We start from the raw sequence: 25520 nt of genomic DNA, 5'->3' as shown, positions 1-25520 counted from the left end.
AACAATTTTAGATTGGACCAAATAACCTTTGTTTTTCTCCAATATTTTGTCTCAAAATATATTATTCCATGCTAGTTTTATAGTTTGCCTTTCCTCAAAAGCAATTTACATTTTATAGTGTACAAATAACATGATTTAATCAAGTTAATGAAGTACGAATACAGGCGCAAAAATACCCTATGTTAGTCTATGATATACTACTTAATGTATTAGTTCGATCACAAGCAACAATGATAAACATTAATGTTCACGCTAACAAAACTTTTTGTCGACTACCAAATGCAACCATCCACTTTTCGTATTCGAGACTACAAATATGGCAATGACAGTTTTCCAAAGTATATTCTATGGTCCGTTGAAAATTCTGGAACTTGAGAGTCCCCCTTTAGGTGGTTAAATGGAGATTATAAAACTTTAGGTTGGGCTCAATGACCATTAAAGGCAATTGACAATTATTGAAAAGCTTCCCTGGATAAAATATAAGTTATATATGTCTAACGTATTAAAAAATTTTGAAACTTAAATTGTAACTTTTATGGAAAATGTAGCATTTTAAAAGTGCTTGAACACCTTGGCCAACTTTCAAATCTAATATCAATTAACCTAGCCCACTTGACATCCAACAAAATAGTAAGTGGACATTGACCATCATCAATTAAAAGGACATCTAACCTTGAATACTAGAGCAAAATGAGATGCCTTGAGTATGATGCATCTCAGAACTTAGTAACTAGATTTCAAGTTTTGACAAGATTTTGGCACCGCATTGTCATAAAACCTTCAAGACTAGTTATGGTGAAGATTTAACAAACATTTCTTATTCATCCTTTTATAGGTTTATAGGTTCTATCATTGGGGGCTTTGTAAGTTTCATTTTGGGTTTACCTTACCCTCAAGGTTGTAAGTCTCGTAATGGGTCTTCTTTATGATGAGATGCATTGAGTATGATGCATCTAAGAACTTAGTCACTTGATTTCAAGTTTTGACAAGATATTTGGCACCATATCGTCATAAAACCTTCAAGGCTAGTTACGGTGAAGATTCAACGAACATTTCTTATTCATCCTTTTATAGGTTTGTAGGTTCTATCATTGGGGGCTTTGTAAGTTTCATTCTGGGCTTACCACACCCTTAAGGTTGTAAGTCTCGTAAATGGGTCTTCTTTATAATGAGATGCATTGAGTATGATGCATCTCAGAACTTAGTCACTTGATTTCAGGCTTTGACAAGATATTGAGCACTGCATCGTCATAAAACCTTCAAGGCTAGTTACAGTGAAGATTCAACAACATTTCTTATTCATCCTTTCATAGTTTTGTAGGTTCTATCATTGGGCTTTGTAAGTTTCATTTTGGGCTTATCACACCCTCAAGGTTGTAATTCTTGTAAGTGGGTCTTCTTTTTAATATAATTACCAACCTTTTAACTATGTAAACACAATGTCGTCAAGTCAAAACACAAATAACCCCAAATCCATCCACTTTTGAAGTTGACACTTCTACTATTGGGCCTCCTTTATGCTCAAGGTCAGAAGTGTCCTCCCTAAACCTCTTTGCCCTCAAAGTTGCAAACCTTAACCAACAATCAAATTTATATTAAACTAGATACTATGAGATTAATGCACAACCTTCAAGCTAAGTTCTCCACTTTCAAAAATTTAAACTACTAAGTTGGTGCAGCCAAATCCAAATTTTTGGAAAGCGACAACATAAGCCCCTATATTTCAAAAATAATGCACATTTTTTTAGGCGTAGCTCCACTTTTCAAAATTAATCACGGGCATCTTATTACACAAGTTTCACATCTCTATTTCGGTTGGTGCATGCCATCGGCTCTTTATGGTTAAATTTTGGCTAACAAGGTAAAATCATGTATACTTTAGCTCAACTAATACCAAATAGGTTCCCTATTTATATCTTGGTTGGCTTATATCATAAGTTTGCCCATTCAAATTAATCTACTATGGCGAGCCCAAAAAATCAAATTTTATCAAGGGTTCCTTTCTAAAGAGAACTCATAGATGTGATGAGTTGTCATCTACTATAGGGTTTAATCATTGATGAGCTAGGGGTTAGTTCTTAAGACATGTTTGATATAGATTACAACAACATGAAGTGCACCACATAACATGGCATTCACATCTATCCGCCCTACAAGCTCTCAACATTTCTTTTTAGAGTAAAATGAGGGCTACTCTTAGATATGTATTGCCCCTAAGCTACGTGAATCATGCTCCATGCATTTGAGCCAATTTTGATAGGAATCAATAAAACCATATGACTAAACGATCACAAGTCATGTCATTGCAACTCTGAACAATGATTAGTTATGCTTTACTCCTCTAGGCATCTTCCATCCAAGATAAATTTGCAACTCATCATGGCAAGATACATAGCATATTTTATTCAAGATATCTTAGAGAAAAAACACCTAGCAACTAATTAGATTCCTTCGAAGATACAACTCTATACCCTTCGACATATTGAACATAATCTACTCGACATACCTGAGAGAAGGTAACTAGTGATTGCTAAAAAGGCTCTTTGGATGATACATCACTAGAGCTTCTATCACTAATTTATTGGGTCTTCTATGTTGAATTGAGAAGATTAAAACATGAGATCTTCAGTTGATCACCTTTCTCTCTCTCTCCAATCTAAATGCTAAAAAATTACTCTTTCAAAGTACAGTCAATGTTCTTAACTGAGAATATTCTTCACTGCGACCAAGGATATAATTAATTGTAGTGGCATGCGCCTATTAGTCCCTAAGAGTTAAGATAAACTCCAGTTGCTTCTATTAATTAGCTAAGATAAAATCCTTGAAGTATCTTTCAAATTGCTTTTGAAACCCCATATGACATTCCCTAAACTCGTAAAGAACTTAGAGAACCCCCAAGCCCAAGTGCAAGGTATCTTTCATTAAGAATGAAATTTACCAAAAATTGGTCATATTATGGGTATAGAAAAACCCCAAATAAGTATTATGAGATTTAAAATAATATTCATATATTCAATGAGAGATATAATATTGAGAAAATTTCAAATTAAATAGAAAAAAAAATTTCTTTGAAAGTTATGATATAGTTGATTCATAATGAGTTTTGTTAAAACAAAAGTAACGAGATATACTAAATTCTTTTGTCGATGCTTAAGCTTGAAGAACAAAATTCATCATTTTATGGTTATTGGGAACTACATGATCAATTTACACTAATGAATTTAATATTTCATTAATCTCAAAAACTTAGTTGATTATTTTATTATCATAATCTATTTCATTAGACCTTAAGCAAAACAATTAAGAAGATTAAGTTACAATTTTTCAAAGATATTAGACGATGCTTAGAGTTTACAAATTGAGAAATATTATTTGGATTACTGCAGCAAGACAATCATTAATTTAAAGCCAATTAAAAACCCACGAACCAAGAATCATGCATAATCAAATTTGATCCTATTGAAAATAATACTTGACGAATACTTGTTAAATGATGTATTAGATGCAAAAACAAAAAATTACTATATACAAAATAGATTACTGTAGCAAAACAAAAAATTCTAATAATCTAACTTCTATTGTAATATCTGACAAATTAACTATACTAATCAAATTGGTTTTAATATTCTTTTACTTCTTGGTCCTTTGATTTACAAACTCAAAAAAAAGCTTAAATAAAAAGTTTAAATGCATGCATATTTCATCGAATTTATTAACCATATATGTCTTAAGAAACTTGAAATTTAATACTCCAAGTCTCTAACTATCCAATCAAATCCCAACGAACAAGACTCATTACAATTAATCCGTAAGCCATTTGTCCTTTTTTTTTTCAAAGACATTGCTTCTCCACATGATAAACACGACATAGTTGTATGGTCCATCTATTATAACAAAAAAAAAGGACTTATTGGACATAATAAATTCATAAGACCATATTTTCTTGCCAGGCAAAATGATGGAGAAGTTCTTCGGGTTGGAGCTTTTGGAACATGGTGGTTGTGTTTGGAAAAGACTGTCGCTCAGTTGAAAGGCCAGTTCTAAAAGTTCTACAATTGTCTTTGAAGGATTTTGATTTGCTTCAATCATGGCAGAGATAAGTGGCTTGATGTTTATCATGTTCCAATCCTCTTGTTCAAGCAGTGGAACACAGCAGCCTGCTTTTAAATAGAAATGCATTGGACGATAATTTTGAAAGTTACACGCATAGGGGAATTACACTAAAGATAAAGGTGGGTTTTACCTTATGACTACCTATGCAAGCAAAATATTATGTTACTTTGTCATTGCTTTATCCTGAATTTTTAGTGGCACTTAAATTTCAATCAGTTGACTATTACTTTCTATTTTTTATATAAAGTTGGGAGGATTTATGATAATAAAAGGAGTTGAAAGCAGGTAAAAATAAATAAATAAATTATTTTCTAAAAAGGCAGGTTGTGTTCGATGACATATAGCCTTCTTGTTTAAAGGGAGCTTGAAGCTTTTTGAGAGAAGTTATCTATATGTACAAGTGGTACTGCTCATTTGATAATATATTTTCGTTAAAAATTTCTAATTATTCATTTGGAATGTATGTGTAATCGATTATTGTCAAATTTTTCACAACTAATTTTCTTTTCCTTTTTATCATGATTTCCAATAGAAAGAACGATTTCATGTTTCCAATTTCTTGCAAGTTCATTCTCTAAGATGATTATCAAATTACTATTTACAAACATTACTTCATATTTTAGATTTCATCTAAAGTAAAAAAAAAAAAAAGTTTGTCAAAATTAAAAAAAAAAAAAAGGGGCGCAATAGTTTTTATATTTTATTGTAGTTCTATAACAGCAAACCCTAGATATGATAGAATTGACTAATGCTAGGCTTTGCACTTTGTTCAAAAATTATACCAAAACTAGGGAGGTTACTCTACAATTACCATAATATGTTGCATTACAAAGATGTAATGGATTTACTTTCCAACAACAAGCTTTTATCACACTAAGCCAGGTCCGCTACATGAAACATTTTTTCCATTGTGTCGTCTTATTGAGTGTCATATTTTCATTTAATTCTAACAAATTAAGATCATTTTTTATACAATGTGCCCAGGTCATTTTAGGTTTACCTCTACCTTTCTTAACATAAATCGAATCAAAAACATTTATTCTCCTGATCGGATAATCAAATGGTCGACGATTAATGTAACCAAACCATCTAAGATGACTCTCTTTAATCTTGTCTGCCATTGGAGCTACACCAACCCTTTCAAGGATATATTCGTTTCGTATTTTGTCTTTAAGTGTAAAGTCACTCATCCACCTAAGCATTGTCATCTCAACAACACTTAGTTATATACTTCTCTTTTATAGGCCAATATTTTGTGCCATAAAGCATTGCAAGTCTCACTAACATCTTATAAAATTTTCCTTCATGTCTAATTGGTACTTTTCTATCACACAATAGGCCCAATGCATTCCTCCACTTCAGCCATCCTAACTTGAATTCTACTAATATCATCCCCATCTATATCACCATTAATTTGAACTACATACCCGAGATATCTAAAACGTTCACTCCTTTTAATGATTTGATCGCCCATTATTACAACTCTGTTACTAGATCTACTAGAACTAAAATTACATTCAAAGTATTCAGTTTTAGATCTACTCAAACGAAGGTCTTTGGACTCTAAAGTAAACCTCCATAATTCAAATTTTTCCTGGACGCTTTCTTAATGGGTTTACTTTCTCTCCCCACACACACACACACACACACACACACACACACACACACACACACACACACACACACACACACACACACACACACACACACACACACACACACACAAAATTGGTTTTAATATTCTTTTACTTCTTGGTCCTTTGATTTACAAACTCAAAAAAAAGCTTAAATAAAAAGTTTAAATGCATGCATATTTCATCGAATTTATTAACCATATATGTCTTAAGAAACTTGAAATTTAATACTCCAAGTCTCTAACTATCCAATCAAATCCCAACGAACAAGACTCATTACAATTAATCCGTAAGCCATTTGTCCTTTTTTTTTTCAAAGACATTGCTTCTCCACATGATAAACACGACATAGTTGTATGGTCCATCTATTATAACAAAAAAAAAGGACTTATTGGACATAATAAATTCATAAGACCATATTTTCTTGCCAGGCAAAATGATGGAGAAGTTCTTCGGGTTGGAGCTTTTGGAACATGGTGGTTGTGTTTGGAAAAGACTGTCGCTCAGTTGAAAGGCCAGTTCTAAAAGTTCTACAATTGTCTTTGAAGGATTTTGATTTGCTTCAATCATGGCAGAGATAAGTGGCTTGATGTTTATCATGTTCCAATCCTCTTGTTCAAGCAGTGGGACACAGCAGCCTGCTTTTAAATAGAAATGCATTGGACGATAATTTTGAAAGTTACACGCATAGGGGAATTACACTAAAGATAAAGGTGGGTTTTACCTTATGACTACCTATGCAAGCAAAATATTATGTTACTTTGTCATTGCTTTATCCTGAATTTTTAGTGGCACTTAAATTTCAATCAGTTGACTATTACTTTCTATTTTTTATATAAAGTTGGGAGGATTTATGATAATAAAAGGAGTTGAAAGCAGGTAAAAATAAATAAATAAATTATTTTCTAAAAAGGCAGGTTGTGTTCGATGACATATAGCCTTCTTGTTTAAAGGGAGCTTGAAGCTTTTTGAGAGAAGTTATCTATATGTACAAGTGGTACTGCTCATTTGATAATATATTTTCGTTAAAAATTTCTAATTATTCATTTGGAATGTATGTGTAATCGATTATTGTCAAATTTTTCACAACTAATTTTCTTTTCCTTTTTATCATGATTTCCAATAGAAAGAACGATTTCATGTTTCCAATTTCTTGCAAGTTCATTCTCTAAGATGATTATCAAATTACTATTTACAAACATTACTTCATATTTTAGATTTCATCTAAAGTAAAAAAAAAAAAAAGTTTGTCAAAATTAAAAAAAAAAAAGTGATCCACAAAATCATGCGTTTGCAATAGTTTTTATATTTTATTGTAGTTCTATAACAGCAAACCCTAGATATGATAGAATTGACTAATGCTAGGCTTTGCACTTTGTTCAAAAATTATACCAAAACTAGGGAGGTTACTCTACAATTACCATAATATGTTGCATTACAAAGATGTAATGGATTTACTTTCCAACAACAAGCTTTTATCACACTAAGCCAGGTCCGCTACATGAAACATTTTTTCCATTGTGTCGTCTTATTGAGTGTCATATTTTCATTTAATTCTAACAAATTAAGATCATTTTTTATACAATGTGCCCAGGTCATTTTAGGTTTACCTCTACCTTTCTTAACATAAATCGAATCAAAAACATTTATTCTCCTGATCGGATAATCAAATGGTCGACGATTAATGTAACCAAACCATCTAAGATGACTATCTTTAATCTTGTCTGCCATTGGAGCTACACCAACCCTTTCAAGGATATATTCGTTTCGTATTTTGTCTTTAAGTGTAAAGTCACTCATCCACCTAAGCATTGTCATCTCAACAACACTTAGTTATATACTTCTCTTTTATAGGCCAATATTTTGTGCCATAAAGCATTGCAAGTCTCACTAACATCTTATAAAATTTTCCTTCATGTCTAATTGGTACTTTTCTATCACACAATAGGCCCAATGCATTCCTCCACTTCAGCCATCCTAACTTGAATTCTACTAATATCATCCCCATCTATATCACCATTAATTTGAACTACATACCCGAGATATCTAAAACGTTCACTCCTTTTAATGATTTGATCGCCCATTATTACAACTCTGTTACTAGATCTACTAGAACTAAAATTACATTCAAAGTATTCAGTTTTAGATCTACTCAAACGAAGGTCTTTGGACTCTAAAGTAAACCTCCATAATTCAAATTTTTCCTGGACGCTTTCTTAATGGGTTTACTTTCTCTCCCCACACACACACACACACACACACACACACACAGATATATATATATATATGTCTTTGGACTCTAAAGTAGACCTCCATAATTCAAGTTTTTCCAAAAAATCGATTTAAGAATAATAGAATAGAAATAAAGCAAGTGTACTCTAAAATTGAATTGCATACATATCAAATATTACTAGGTTGCTCATATATTCTATGGATAAGATGTTTAACTTAAAAAAAATCGATATATGTCAAATACATGGCATTTTGAACTTGAAATTTTAAGCTAGTTTTCATATAAGAGTTTATTTGATCAGCTGCATTGGTAGAGTATTGCATTCCATTTTCTAAAATTTATTTTATAAGGCGTATTGTTTGAAGCGATATATAAATATAATATAATTAAAATTTGAAGAATTTACAATACACAAAATATTTATTTTTCTTGCATTTTAAAATTACCCAAATTAGGCAATTTCCCATCATCATGATGTGCCCACTTATGATTCCCACCTGCTACCCACCCTCCTTTAACGGCTTGCGTTGCTCGCCCTTATCCCCTTGCATTGCTTGCATTTTAAGGCAATGAAAATGCATAGTAATAAGCATAAAAAATATTTTAATACATTTGATAGGCATCCAACTAAACAACTCTTGCATTTCTAAAATATATCCATTCCAGATTTGCATTAAAATGCGTATTTTAAGAGCATCAAATCTAACAATCCCAAAATCTAAATCTGGGTTTAGATGCACAAGTCAAGGTACCACAATAAAATTGAAATTTATAGGGTTAAAGTAAGAATGCAGTCTCTCTAAGAAAAGAAAAATAAGATTGACTACTACAACTCTCACCAGTCTCAAAACTGATCTAGAATCTAATCATTGAGAATACCTCCTAGAGTAAAAAAAGGTCAATGTATTTTAATTTTAATTAAATTAGACACAAACTTCAAATGATATAATCCATGCTCTGCAGGAGAAAGCTTCATTTCCAATTAATGTATGCATATTATGTAATCTGTATCTCAGCTCCCATTTTGTTGCGATTGGTGGAAGCAAGGCCTCCACCCATTCCTTCTATTAACTCCTTCATCTTTAGTGTTTCCCCTTCCTTCATCTTTTATCCTTCCTCCTATATTTTCGTTCACTCTCTTTTTCCCCCACAACTAAATCTCATTTCCTTTTAACCCATTTAGGATGAATGAAATAAAGATTTACGCTGTCTTCTATCCTCTCTTTTGTAAATATTTCCATCATTTACAACAAAAAAAATACTACTCGCAGCCATTGCTTGTTGTCAACCGCTCAAAGTCAACCTTACTTATCCACCGTAATATATTGCATACACTCTCTTTCTCTATCCTTCCCCTTTTTCAACCAAATAGATTAGAAAGTTTAAGTTCCCAATGTTCAGTTGTGCAGTGTTTCTCTCTCCCTATGTATCTTTCTAACAATATTTCTGCACAGTATTTTTTGCATCCCTCTAAGTGGGAGCATTATGAGTGTTTTCAATTACTGAATACATGATATTTCAATAAGCCTGGAGCATAGATAAAATGGAATACAACAATTAGACAGCTTAAAATGGCCAACATTCATTTCATGGTCTCCTTCCGAGCTAAGGGGGATGTGTACTTCCGATTTCAAGTAATGTTGAAGGGAACCAAATTAAGGTGATTGTAAGACCCTAGGTAATAGCTCATGGAGCTCAAGAATAAGGGAGATGATTAACATGAAAATCTGCAACCAAAAAATTAATTCATATTAATGACTCGAGATGAATTATCTCATCCCAGGTTATTTAGGTTGTTTGATAATAATTTCATTCAGTGTTCCAGCTTAGAAGAGGATCACATCGCTACATGCAGAAAAACAAATTAATCATTTGAAGGCTATAAAGATCTGATCATATATCGTATCAAGGAACATTAAAAAATTCTAAATGGATCATTTCAAAGTTTTTGCAAAATATTTTCCCATATATGTAATGAAGTAAATTACATGGCACGAAATCAAACACAGCATTCTAAAGAAATTGTGGTAACAGCAGCATTAGATTGACAACCCAATCACAAACATATCCAAAAAGTATAAAAACATTTACACTGAACCAATAAACAAGAGACACTTTTTTAGTTACGCATTCAGTAATTGAAATTTTGCTATAGTTTACCTCCAAGCAATCAATAACTGCCAACTGATGTTCCTCTGCAATGTTTGGGTTTATTTTAATAAGCCGACCGAGAGCATCAATTCCCATATATTTGAGATTATGACTATCACTCTGCCAAAACAGAAACTCAGATATCTAAATGCTATAATAAAATCACAGAAAAAAAACATAAAGAAAATAGAAGGTTGGTTTGAATTTGACAAGCAAACAGGTAATAAAATTCATGGCAAATTCGAACAAACCAACCTTCAAAAATTTTGAAGTTGCTTCAATAGCAGCATCCAGTAACTTTGTATTTGGATGGATGGATGAAATACAGCAAATGCATTCATACAGCACAGCGTTTCCAATGTTGCTTGATGTTTCAATCTTCCTAATTATGTCACCAAGTACAGTGTACATGTGTCCACTAGCTTGCTTATCCCCACTACCAAGCAACGCGAGAATTTTTAACAACTTCACCTGAGCTCAACATAAGTAACATAGAAGGGAAAAAATAATTAATTTACAATCTGATGTCTGATTAAGGGAAGGAAATGAAAAATAAATATAGAAAAAGAAAAACCATGCATATAGTATGATTTCACGTGCTAATACTGAAATTGGTTCAAAACTATTTCAGTTTTCTGATTTTTGCTGAAGTGACATATCTGATTGACATTAATCTTGAATCTGAAATTTAGTTTAACTTGTATTTCTGTCGTGAACAAAGAAAAGAAATAAAAAATTAGGCTATTTCTAACAACACTGAAGAGAAATATGAACTTGAGCGTTAAAGCCAATTTAAAATGAATGGAAGAAAAAATTTCAAACCGTGTGTGCAATTAAGGGTTTAACATCTTTGATTCAATTAAATTTATGATACAATCTAAAAATATTTTTCCACGGAAATTTGGACAAAGGAATATTTATTGCAAGGATATCAAAAAAACTCAACACGAATACATAAAATGAGCACCTACAATTCGAGAGGTAGGTAATCTCTCCCAAATCCTACAATTCTAGAGGTAATAAATCTCTCCCAAAACCTAACCTTAAGATCCAAGACAACAATCTCATGCATCCTAACCGTAAACTATTAAGCCCTATTTATAACAAGCGTGAATAAATAACAAAAGACTAAATCACCCTTAGATTAATAAAAGAAAAAATTGTCCTTAAGCACCGGCATAACAATACTCCCCTCTCAAAGAAGCACCTTACCCTCAAAGTGGATAAAAGAAAATCGCGGCTGGATCAAACTCTTCTGCCACTTCATCGCACATTATGAGAACATGTAATGTTTGATCATTGCAACGGTGTCCTAAGACAAACTTGCAATCATGCCGGAAATAAAATTTCTTTAGTCGCTTCTCCTAAATTAATCTCTGTAAGGCATTTAAATGTCAACCTCGGTCATGACCCATTATTCATATCCATACGAGCCTCCTTCCAGACATCCACTATTTTATTTTTTGGTATCAACGTAATTGTAGTATTTCAGTATGACACTCCACCCGTGCTGCTCCTATTAGCCCGTTCCACAACATTTTTTTCTTAAACTAACATCGATAATTTCATAATTTCTCCCAAGTCATGCAATCTCAAATGTATGTCTGACTTTAGACCCGTCATAAAATTTTCCCCAATACTGCTTCAGAAATCCCACTCAGTCGTCCCAACAATAGCTCGAATCTCTCTCTATATTTCATGACAATCCCGATACCAACAAATGAATATGAGTGCAATTTTCAGAAAAACAGTAATCAAGAATCACTAAGAAAATTCTGGAGGCAAATAATAAAAAAGGAATATTATTGATGTAAAGGTAGTATAAAAATACACATGATAAGACACCACCTAAGCTGCCAACACCTGAATACAACTGCAAGGAAGATATGCAGGTAGCCCAACCATCCTTAAGAAAAACTCACAATTATAAAACCCAAAATCTGCGCCTATACACAGAACAACACCTATTTATAAGCACTAAAGCCCCCCTTATTACAAGTATGACACATCAAAACAAAAAGACAAATAACAAACTACAAAACATAAACCAAGACAAATAAACTGAAATAAAACTCTAGCTCTTACATCATTCTCTCGAGGTTGACAAGGCTTCCTCATATTGAGCAATCTCAAAACCTAATTTGTAATGAGCAACCAACTCAAAGACATTGAAAGCGATGGAGTCATTCTAAACCCCAGGTAAGTCAAGTTTGGTGATCCAAGTATCTTCTAACATTGTCACTATTAAAACTGGTTCAAGGAATTTCTCGTTCCAATTCTGAAGCATCTCAATTCAATTCACATCAATATTTCATGTTCCCTTGAAGTTCTTCTATATGCGGATCTATGTGGTATAATCGAACCTGGCACCAACTCAATCGCATGTTGAACATCCCTCAAAGGAGGTAGGCTGGTGGGCATTTCAATAGGGAAAACCTCAGCATACTTTTAAATCAACTTTGATATTTCGGTTGGGACTTTAGCGTCTTGCACAGAAGCTTCGGTAAGAAGCAGTAGGTAGCCAATATCAGCTTCTTCCAGCTACTTTAGGAAAATTGAAGATGAGGAAAGCATGTTGTTGGTCTCATTCTGCACCTCCTCTTCCATAGGAACCAAGGTAATTCGAGTACCATTATCTAAGGAATACATATTTACATGCCCGTCATAAATGCTTTTGCGGTCATATTGCCAATGATGTATTACAAAGATTCTCATAATTATAAAGGAATTAAAAGGATGCACAAAAGTGTGCAAATTATAGAAGAATTAAGTTGATGTGTCATACTTTAAATTTATGAGAGAGGGTAATTGAATATAGGTAAAGGCGTATTATAAAAATTTCTCATAATCAGCTTGGATTTATGTCAGACAGGTCTACTATGGAAGCTATACATTTATTGAGAGGTTGATAAAAAACTACAGAGAGAATAAGGTGGGGTCTATATATAATTTTTATTGATTTAGAAAAAGCTTACGATAAGGTTCCAAAAGAAATCCTTTGGAGAGTTATAGAGAAGATAGTTGTTGATATGACATATTCAAGTCATTAAAGATATTTATAATCAAGATGTTACTTGTGTTCGAATAGGAGGATTGACTAAATATTTTTCAATTTTAGTTGGATTACATTAGGGATCCGCTTTAAGCTCATATGTTTTTGCTTTAGTTATGGAAGCTCTTGATAGACATATATAGGAGGATGTACCTTGGTGTCTGTTTTTCGTTGATGATATCTTGCTTGTGGATAAAACTAGAGAAAGAGCTTAGCAAAAACTTGAATTATGGAGGTCTACATTAGAGTCAAAATGCTTTCGTTTGAGTAGAACTAAAATTGAATACATGGAATGTAATTTTAGTAACAGTAGCTTTAGTGACAAAGTTGTAACTATGGAAGTTGTAACTATGGGTGATATGGGTGATCAAATCATTAAAATGTGTAAACCCTTTAGATATCTCCAGTCTATTGTTTAAAGTGATGGAGATATAAATGGGGATGTTATTAGTAGAATTCAAGTTGGTTGGTTGAAGTGGAGGATGCTTCGGGCCTATTGTGTGATAGAAAAATAACGCTTAGACTAAAAGGAAAATTTTAAAAGATGGTGGTGAGACCTGCAATGCTCTATGGAGCAGAATGTTGGCCTTTAAAAGAGGAGCATAAAACTAAGATAAGTGTTGTTGAGATGAGAAATCTTTGGTGGATGAGGGGCTTTACACTTAGAGAAAATGAGAAATGAATATATCTGTGATTGGGTTGGTGTAGACGAACAAAATTAGAGAGAGTCGACTTAAATGATTTAGTCATATTAAATGTTGATCATTTGATGATCCGATTAGGAGGGTAGATGTTTTAGATTCAACTTATGTTAAGAAAGACAATGTTAATGTTTTAGATTCAACTTATGTTAAGAAAGACAGAGGTAGACCTAAAAAGACTTGGGCATATTGTATAAAAAATGATCTTAATTTAAAAGAATTAAATGAAAATATGGCACACAATGGAGAAAAAATTTATTTTGTCGATCCCATTTAGTAGGATAAGGGCTTGTTGTTGTTGTTGTTGTATTGCCAATGAGGACCTAGAAGGAGGTGGCAAGCATCCATTAGAATCACGCCGCATAGCACTTTCTCATGAAATCTTCTTGATGGAGAATTGCACCAAAAATCGCTTTATAACTTTGATTTCATTTTCTCTTTTAAGCCATATAAGTTGACAAGGATGTGGATGAACTTGGGTCACTAGGCCGAGCTTTTCAACCATGTTAGAGGACAACACATTTTCGTGACTCCCACCGTTAATGATAAGATTACATACATACCTTGTCCTGGACGTGCACCAGGTCCTAAAAATGTTGTGTCACAACTAATCCTTATTGAAGAATTGATCAGCACTAAGCGAGCATCGCACTACAAATAATTATTTTTCATCTATATGCATTATTTGTTCCTCAACCAAATTAGTATTTTCCTCTACTAACAAATCTACTCTCTCGGGTTCTCTCTCTTCCACCAATGAAATAACACTACAAATTGGACAGTTGGCTGCTATATGACCAAATCCATGGCATTTGAAGCAACATCTATTAGCTGAATTGTTTTCAGCTTCCATAACAGGTTTTTACAAGGTAAGATTGTAGAGCGGTTGTTTCATTCCTCATTTCTATCGACCGCAACGCCCTAGCATGGCAAGATTTGTTGAAGTCGGGTCTGTTCAGCCGTTGCACCAAGCAAAGTGGAGTTTTGGCACCATTGTGGCTTCGTTCAACCTTCAAAGCAAGGTTAACAACATCCCGGAGTGACCAATAAGATTGAAGCAAAACTAAATTGGCTAAAAAAAGGTTTCAAGCCACTCAAAAAACATGCAATAATGTGCTCTTCAGGTTCAGACAGACTGCATTTCAATATGAGATGCCCAAATTCAACAGCGTATTCTTCTACTGTCGTCTCTGTTGATGTAAACGATGCAGACTGATGAAAACCTTCAGCCGAAAGAAATCCAACAAGAATTTGCATTGCAATTACTTCAAGTTACTCCACTTGGTAATCTTGGATCACCCCTCTTTGCTTCGTCATTTTCACCTTTTCCACCAAAGGGAAGTATTCTTCCTCAACTTGATAACAATAAGCTTCACAGTTTGATGACGGGGCACACTTTAAACTCGAAAATTCTTTTGACGACGTGCAGTCGATTAATAAACTAGTCTGGGTTTATTACTTCAAAATCAAGAATATCGATCTTAATTCCAAGATCAGCGGCTTTGTGTTGTCTATCCTTCCTCCATGCACGAAGGGGTTGATCATCTTCACTGAAAGAAGCTTGGTGAAAATGATTTTCATCCCCTTCTTTTTCCACTGCCTCGACATCATCTGCCACAGAACATTTCTGTGTGCTTTCTGCTCCAAGGTTGTCTCTCTTGCATATGCTACATTTCATGAAATAAATCCTCCATGAAAACTTATTGATTGGTTCTTGGCACGTTTTTGTGTGGAGGCATGATTGAGAACAGAAAAAACCACAAATGAATGCAAGAATAAAAAATTATCTGCAAATTCTAGTCAAAAAATAGGATCAAGAAGAAAACTAGCAGTTTTCTGCAGCTGGCCCCAAAGGGATCCCACGGGTGGAGAACAATGGCAAGGAGAAAGCAAGAAAATACAAAAAATATAAATGCCAATAACAAAATTCTATTATGACAGCAGAAATCTGTACTCGAATCCCAAAAACAGAAATCTTCCCTAAAAAAATTCAACAAATCTGGATAGCATAAATATGTGCTATGATACCAAAATAATAAAGGCAAAGATATGTGAGAGTGGGATTTCAACAAAACAGTAATCAAGAATCGTTGAGAACAATTATTAAGGCCAAGAACATCAAAAGAAATATTATTGAAGTAAAGAAAGAACGAAAATACACACCGAGAATCCTCCAAACATAAAACTTAAATTCATCCCACGAGCTGATCAAGTATCTTGCCTCCCTCCACTAAAACAATGCTAGGCTTTCCCCTCCAAACATAACCCTACAGCCATGAGTTTCTTTTCCCCATTTAGTCATTCAACGTGAAATATCGCTCCACCCGGTACACCCACCCATGTGTGTCTTCCCCTCAAAGATCAGCATCATCAACTTCCTAACTCTAGCATCTCCACCCCAAGTTCCTCTCCCTCTGGTGTTTCCACCATATACCTACGATAAAATTCCCTCCTTCAATCAGTCATACCCCAACCTGGCTTCTCTTATTCCTTTTTCGTACTCCATACCCCTTGCATAATCCCTTCTCCATGTTCGACCCAACCCTATCCCTCGGAAATCTCTAATCCACTCTCATCGAAGCCATAAGAAGAGGTTCTTGAAGGGGAATGTTTTTTTCCTCATGTTCATCTTGTTTTTCGATTTATCCTATGACTCTCCGATAAACTCTTGGTTAGGGTTTTGAAGTTGAATTGTCGGCGGTGTTTGAGATTGCATCTTAATATGCCTCCTCATCATCTCCTCCAAGCCTTCAAATCGGTTTTCAATGGAGGAAAACCTTTCGTCTATGGTTGAAAACTCTTCCTCTATCTCGAATTTAAGTTACCATATTTCTTCTTCCAATCTCTCGCTTCAAAAGCATACACTTTCCTTGTTGTCCTTTCTCCCTGTAAGAATTTTTATCGGGGAGGCAAAATCATATACCCCTAAATCCCATCTTCGCTTCCCAGCTAGCTCTTAGCTCGGCCGTATCGCAAGCCAGTGATCCTAGATCATGTTGTCGGCTATACCATGTGATCCCATCATTGCCGTCGAAAAAAGGAACATGATTCTGTCACTAAGGCATGTATGCCGCGATCCCGTCGATGCTTCCTGAAGGCTGGTATGTCGCGGTCCCTTTGGACATCCCGACCGACTCCAATCGTGAATGTTTCATAAGGCTTCGATCACATGTTTCAAGTACACCGTGATTCTAACGTTACTTTCGATCGATCATGTCAGCGTCACAAGATAGTATGCCGCGATCCCATCGATAGCTTCCAGCTAGAGCTTATCGTGACTAGATTGTGTGATCCCTCCCGATAGTCGTTTCCCATATTGTTCAAATTGCGGACTCATGCACGCAATCCGTCGTCGCCTTGGTGAAGGAAGCATTGATTGTTGCGATCTCGTGGTTTTTTATCCCGATTTGGAACTCCGAAGTCGATCGTCATTTGTTTCCAAAGATTAATTGCCCTGATACCACTTTAATACAATCTAAGAAGATTTTTTTACAAAAAAATAGGGCAAAAGAATATTTTATTGTGGGAATATCAAACAACATAACACAAATACATAAGATAAACACCTACAATTTGAGAGGTAGCCAGGTAGGTGATCTCTCCCAAATCTGACAATTCAAGAAGTAGGTGATCTCTCGAAAATTCTACAATTAGTGAGGTAAGAAATCTTGCCCAAATCCTAACCCTAAGACTCAAGACAACAATCTCATGAATCTTAACCCTAAACTATTATGCCCTATTTATACGAAATAATAATAAATAACAAAAAACTAAATTTTTCTTAGACCAGTAATAGACAAAATTTCCCTTAGGCACTGGAGTAACAATTTAAAACCTTTTTTTTTTTTTTGGAAAATGATCAATGTTAGTTGAGAAAAATAGGAGAAGATGATTACTCAATTCCTATGTATTTGCATATCTAACAACTAAACTCCAAATTTTACATACATGCTTACACATGCATGAAGAGGTGTATTTCACATTTTAAAAGTTAAAATAGCGGTATTTTTTAAGTGATATGAAAATTTGGGTGGTTTAAATGTGAAAAGTAAAAACTTGACGTTAGATATGTAAATAAAATAGGAATTGGCTTGTATGTATGTAAATGCCCCTTTCTACAATTTTTCGATGAAAATAATAGATGCATACAGATGATGAAGATGATTACTCAATGATGTAACAGAGATCTAAAAACAACATTAGCGTAAATTTACCTGGATGAATGGAGCAGGTGTTTGATGGTAATCATATGCTTTTGGAAGTCTTCTTTCAGCCACTTGTTTGATAATGCTAACAAAACTGACAACCAGGTCCTTGTATGAGTTTACATCAGCGGTGATAAGATCAAAGAGGGGACACAATGCTGCACCCATGACTCCAGGATCATTATCAGAAAGCCTCTGCAAGAACCAAAAAATGAAGCAGCAATAATCATTTAATGCAAGAATTATTTGGACCAAGAATAACAAATAAATAACAAACTAATAAGAATTTTATTTGCTTGTAAATACATCTTAAAAAAAAGCTAAAATAATTAGCAACAAAAATTTCAATAGCATGCAAATGACTATGAAAAAAGAAGCAGATATTTTACAATAAAAACTTTCTTTGGCAACTTTTATGCTGTATTTGCATCCATTGGTATGCCTTCATAAACAATCTCTTGTTAAAATTTTTTTATGTCAGATAAACAAATTACTGAAATTTGTGGTAACTGATGCTACTACATGATAATAAACATCTGCAAAATAAAGACCAAATAAATGCTCACAACTTTCTCCTTCATTCAGCACCTTGTCCCCTCTATTTCACCTTTCAACTGCATGATACAACAAAGTACTGAATTTAAGGTTTGGATACCGTTTACAAGGAATCTGCAACCCTTAAAGCATTCAATGCCACTTCTTTAGATGGCCAAAAACACAATGGGATGCCAACAACAAATTTAACACCTAAACTATTAAACTTTGTATACTTAGAGGTTATAAGGGAATATTTTACATTACAAAGAATGTAATTTTCATTTTATTCAAATGTATATCAAGATCAATGTGTCAGCATTGGTCTATGATTATTTGCTATCTAATAAATCTTTACATCTTCCAAATAGCTTCAGCTTATATTCTAGAAGCCAAGTTAATCAATACATACACCCGCCAATGGACAAGCATGAAAGGCTCCTAAGTCCTTGTTATGAGTCCTTAGCTTAGTCTGTCGGGTAAATTTTAGTGTGCCCCCTGCTTCTGTCAACATGTCAATCAATAAAAAAACACATGTTGATTTTAAGCATTTATCATGCGAATGCACCGTAAGCACATACCCAATAGAAGAACAAAGGAAAATTTATGAGGCGGGGGCAGATTCTTGAATAATTTTGTTTTATAATTACTATATAATCCAAGCATCTCATTAATGAAGCTCATAAAAATCTAATTAGCGCCATCTTTCTCATTGAATATAGTTACTAGTGGAATTACTTATAAGCACAAAAGGTAACTAAATGTTGTTTGTAGCGAATAGAATAAACATCTCATTTTAAAAATTGATTTGACATAATCACGATGATATCAATCTCCTAAAAAAGTGTGTTGTATGATCTCTTATATTTTTGACGTGTATTGAACATGCAACTTAGAAAAGATACAAACAATTAATATCATCAATATTTTATCATAATCCCTCAATAACGAAGATTACATGAGTTTATATCATTTTCCTTCCCCAATCTCCTCAACCTCTATCCAGGTCCTCAACCTCGCTATTAAATTTCATCAATAGCCCTCCAATCCATGCTTAGAGAAAAACCATTAAAATTATAAGTATTCTTGCTTTCTTTTGTATATAACTAGACTCTGCAATCAATAATCCCAAACATCTCATTTTACTCAATCAAAATGTTAGTCTTTACAAAATAGTTTTTTCCTTGTTATATAGGAGCTTTGCACTACAGCAACAACAACAAAACCTTTATCCCACTAAGTTGGGTCGGCTACATGAATTCTTTTTCTCCATTGCATCCTATTTATTGTCATATTTTCATTTAATTCTAATAAATTAAGATCATTTTTTATACAATAAGCCCAAGTCATCCTAAGTCTACCTCTGCCTTTCTTAACATAAGTCGAATATAAAACATCTACTCTTCTAACTGGATTATCAGTGGTTGACGTTTAATATGACTAAACCATCTAAGACAACTCTCTCTAATTTTGTTTGTCACTGGAGCTACACCAACTCTATCATAGATATATTCATTTCACATTTTGTCTCTAAGTGTAAAGCCACTCATCCACCTAATCGTTCTCATCTCGGTAACACTTAACTTAGTTTTATGCTTCTCTTTTAAAGGCCAACATTTAGCATCATATAGCTTTGCACTAAACTTAAGAAAATCATCCCACCTTCACTGAGCATGAACCATCCAAGCAACCAATTAGGAGCTCCACATAGAAAAAACTTTCTACCCGAAGCAAGATGGAAGTTACTCAACAACATTAAGAAAGAAAAAAATCAAGAGAAAAATTGATTGTCTCTAGAAATGAAATAGAATGCTTCAAACATACATAATTTATACATTATGCCCTTCCAATACAAGCTAAATTATCATCATCATGAATAGCTTAACCAGCAACTTCAGATCGGTTTTTTGGAGCCTCGTTGTAAATTCATTTTAATTGAGTGCTGCACGAGAAGTTAACTCTATGTCAGCCACAATATTTGCTACATTCTACAAATCATTTCGCACAGCTTCTACTTGCGTTGCAATATTTGCTACATGTGACCAACATATTCAATTAGAGTAAAATAATTCAAACCATTATCCCAACCAGACAAGACATCCACAGCGATTCTAGCTACATCAAACAATGTTTGGGAAAAAAAAAGTATCTTAAGACTAAATACAGAGACAACAGCTCCGATACACTGCATTCTACCGTAAAGCCATTTTTTGTGCCATACCTTCCTGAAATGTTGGAGGAGATGAGCTACCGAAGCTGGTGCACGCTGGTAGAATCTGTGAAGCGCCATGATTGCCTTCTTCCTTACAGCCTCCTTGGAATGGCCAAGAAGCTCCACTACCTGCGGCAACACGGCTGGGATGGTCTCTTCGTTGATGAGTTTACAAACCGCAGTCAGGGCTGCGCAAACCACCAAATAGTTGTCAGACCTCAAATCCTTCTGTATGGTGTTCACGATGAGGATGATGAGATCATGATCCTCATTTAAGAAGAGCGTGACGGCAAGATAACCAGTTCTTTTATGGGAAATGTTGTCATCATGAGTCATCTTCACAGCGTGAATATAACCAAAGGAAGCATCATGACCGAGCATCTCGACATAGACCAGGCGTATTATGTACTCCTTCATCTTGCGGCGAGTAACGTCCGGTTCCGCTATCCGGCGTTTTAAGGTCTCGATCTCACGGAGGACGATACGGTCCTCTTCTGCCTTCGAGCGTGCCTCGCCAATGGACTTCACTAGGTCCAGGAACTCCTTAGACTGGCCCCAGCCTCCCTGCGAGCCCATTGCGAGCTCCCTCCCGATCGTCTTCAACTGCTCCATCCTCGATATACCAACAACCGTACAGCTTCAATCCGACGAGGTCCAGATCTAAGAAGAAGGATAATAAAAAATTAAAAAATATAAAAAAAGAGTCAAGAAGCAAAATTAAAACCGGAACCGGAAACAATTCGATACCTTTGATGCGAAGCTATCCAACTGCGCTACAAAAAAATCTCAAAGCCAATTCGTTTCTAGGTCGGTGTATCGAATAACTCGACCCCTCCGTTCCATTCCCTGCAAATTATACCTACCAGCCGATGCCACTTCGGTAACGGCCGTGAACTGTCCCTGCGGCACCGCAAGCTCCTGGACCAATACCTTAAACCAATAAACTCTATCACCTCAAATACCTACGCCAACTTATCCAGTGCTACAAATCCTCTCCCCCTCGCCGCCGATCTCGTCCGCCGTCCGCTTTTAACACACTGCCCTAGCAGCAGAGGATCGGAAATAAACGATAAAATGGGGAAGAGGGGCACCAAACAGGGACAAGAAACTCGTTTTTTTTTTCTTTCTAAAACCATCTACTCTTCAATTTTAACAAATGAGATTTTAGAATTAATGAATAAACTAAAGAATATAACAAGAGAAAAATCAATCATTCACAAATATATAATTCATGATGATTCCATAAAAAATGATTATATTTATTTTTAGATCGACAACTTCGAAGCATGCATATTCGCTACACGAATTCGTGAGAGAAAAAGAGAACCGAATGACTTGTAATGATTTAGGATTAGTTTAAGAGGACGTCTCATTTTAGTTTCGTCGTAGAGACAGTCGAGAGAATGTTGTTGTTTGTTTGGCTGATTAATTTTTATGAGAAGTGTGTCTAATTGAACCTCATTCATTACCTCTTTGAGATTGCGAAGTCCGACCTTCATTCTACTTTTTCAAACTCCAATTTGCTATTTTCAAAATGAAAAAGTCCAAAATGCCCTCAAATGTGTCTCCTTCTAAGACTCCACAGAGGCTACTTCGAAGGCGAGAATTGAAGCAATCTGTACCTGAGTTCTGCATGTGGAGTTTTCAATGGTTGCAGTAGATTTTAGGTTTTAAAATATTTAATTTTTATTCGTTATAAAATTTATTAAAATCCCAACTCATATAAATGTTTATTAACTTATTAGATTTTGTAGAAGTTGGATATTATCATGTTCAAGAACACATAACACGTCGAGTATAACTGAATGAGCTTTAATAAAATTCTATAAATAATTTATCAGTGTTAAAAATGAGGATAATAATTTAAATCTATTTAGGCTATTATAATCTTTTATATTTAAAAAAGTTATAACTAACATCATTAAAAAGCATATATATTTTTTCAAATTCAAACGTTAATATTGACTTTAGCAATTATCACTTTATATCGCTATTTATTTTAAAGTTATTTTTAAACGAGTTTTTTTAAAGAAGAAGCTCCCCAAAACAAAACCTTAATATCAGTAATAGATTTAGGACAGAAGGCTAAAAACTTTGGAAACTTGAAACTTAAATAGTGACATCCCAACATTTTGAGAGGACTATGTCTATGATCCAGAAATGATGCATATGCAAACAATTTACACATGACATTAAATACATGCAATATGCATTACATTTTTCATTGGAATGTTCTACAAGAGATCTTACCACCTAAAAAGGAATAATTTTTAGAGCAAAGAGAAATAATAATTTACAAGGGATATTTGACATTGGCAAGGTATGCGAGAAATTGATGTTGCAATAGGGCTTTATGCACAATAGTATGGTTGTAATTTCAAGCAAGTGTTGTAGATGATCATTGGAGATATACTCAACTTTTTCAAGAGGGCGGCTTTAGAAACACTGAAGCTCATTTATGGTGATTCTAGTTATGCCAAAAGAAATACAAATGAGAATATTTATCTAATGACTTGTGAACTTTTTTCAGTAGAATTGATCGATCCCAATAGATTTCTTAAGTATAAATGTGTTAAAAAAAGATATGATTACTCAGTTGTTGATGTTCACTTGTTCATCCTAGAGTGACACGAGGATGATCAGGATATCATTCTAAAGTTTGAATATGGTATACACTCTCCCTTTTGTTTTGAAGCTTATAAATAATTTATGGATTTTTGAAATGAACCTTCATTTCAAGTAATCTTTCTTATTTAAATTTATAAGCTTATATAAAATTTCTTATATGATAATAGTTCTAAAAGACAGCTTGATTATAAGCATATTTGATTGAGTAAAGGGTTTTGTCTGGAAATGATAAGGCGAAGGAAAATGCTCAACAAAAGTTAAGAATGATCATATCAGAGAGAAGGGGTGTCTAGTGATGTGAAAGTAATAGACATCAAGTCCTTATTAGAGACAAAAAAATCACCAAAGAAGGGAGAGGAGAAAGGCATGGATCCTAAAAACAAAAGTGAAAAAAGTGGCGTTTGTTGGGAATTGATTGAGGTGGTCAGTTCATCTTAAGGGTAATAGATCTATCCACTTATATGGATGCAAGAATAGGCGTACATGTTGATGCTTCAAATAAAGATATTATTGTAAACAAGAACAGTTAGTTCTAACTGTAGAATGACTAATGTGAACATTGAAATGTAATTTCATGTATTATAAAAAAAAAGAGAGCTAACTAGCGTGATTTATTCAAGAGTTTCAAATAAAGAAACAAAATTGAATGGAAGAATTAATGAAGGGGTTTATAAGTGGAACAATTAGCCAAAATAATGTAATTTAAGTAGGAATGGAGATCTATTGATCGATCTTCAGGAATGCTCAAATTTATCACAACTATTGTCTATGTATCTTTCATGATGAGGAAAGAGCATATCTTTCATGAAAGTCAAACTCGAAGTAAAATTCATATTGTTTGATGGTGTTTCTAAAAAGAAAGCAAGATAAAGCTAAAGACAAACCATTATTATTTATTAACATGGATGAGTACAAAATGCTTGAACCACCTAACACAAGCAAGGGTGTGCACGAACACACACACACTTATCAATGTGTATATATATGTACATATATATATATATATATATATATATACATATATATGTGCACATATATACATGTGTATATATATATTTATATATATATATACACACACATGTATATATGATACATGTACATATATATGTATATACATGTACATATATATGTATATACATGTACATATATATGTATATACATGTACATATATATGTATATACATGTACATATATATGTATATACATGTACATATATATGTATATACATGTACATATATATGTATATACATGTACATATATATGTATATACATGTACATATATATGTATATACATGTACATATATATGTATATACATGTACATATATATGTATATACATGTACATATATATGTATATACATGTACATATATATGTATATACATGTACATATATATGTATATACATGTACATATATATGTATATACATGTACATATATATGTATATACATGTACATATATATGTATATACATGTACATATATATGTATATACATGTACATATATATGTATATACATGTACATATATATGTATATACATGTACATATATATGTATATACATGTACATATATATGTATATACATGTACATATATATGTATATACATGTACATATATATGTATATACATGTACATATATATGTATATACATGTGTACATATATGTATATACATGTACATATATATGTATATACATGTACATATATATGTATATACATGTACATATATATGTATATACATGTACATATATAATATAAAACAACTCAACATATATATGTACATATATATGTACGTAGATACATGTACATATATGTAGATATATATGTACATATATATGTACATATATATGTACATATATATGTATGTACAGCGTACTCCGGCCTGTTGGTTAGTATTCACGGTCTAAGACCCTTCAGGTCAAAGGTTCAAATCCCCTCTGACATGTTTGACCTTAAGCAGTTGGTACTCGAACCCCAAACCATAGGGGACTTACAACTGATAAGCAGATGCCCGACCAACTAATCTGAGTACGCGGTGCATGCATATATATATATATATATATAT

At 33.6% G+C, this 25520-nt stretch overlaps 1 protein-coding gene across 1 annotated transcript in view; it reads right to left on the bottom strand.

Annotated features, from left to right (window-relative positions):
* Positions 1-21971, bottom strand: part of LOC110019067 (AP-4 complex subunit epsilon) — a 38350-nt gene extending 16379 nt beyond the window's left edge. Inside the window, exons 1-5 of the mRNA XM_020716605.1 lie at positions 21583-21971; positions 20845-21495; positions 18099-18284; positions 10387-10602; positions 10141-10251 (exon numbers count right to left, since the gene is read on the bottom strand). Of these exons, the coding sequence (XP_020572264.1) occupies positions 10141-10251; positions 10387-10602; positions 18099-18284; positions 20845-21447 (1116 nt within the window). The 5' untranslated portion in view covers positions 21448-21495; positions 21583-21971. The remainder of the gene's footprint in view (positions 1-10140; positions 10252-10386; positions 10603-18098; positions 18285-20844; positions 21496-21582) is intronic.
* Positions 21972-25520: the final 3549 nt, after the last annotated feature.

The sequence above is a fragment of the Phalaenopsis equestris genome, unplaced genomic scaffold (assembly GCF_001263595.1).
Source record: "Phalaenopsis equestris unplaced genomic scaffold, ASM126359v1 Scaffold000044, whole genome shotgun sequence".
Lineage (NCBI taxonomy): Eukaryota > Viridiplantae > Streptophyta > Magnoliopsida > Asparagales > Orchidaceae > Phalaenopsis > Phalaenopsis equestris.
Note: the sequence above shows the minus strand (reverse complement) of the source record. Positions and strands in the feature narration are given on the sequence as shown.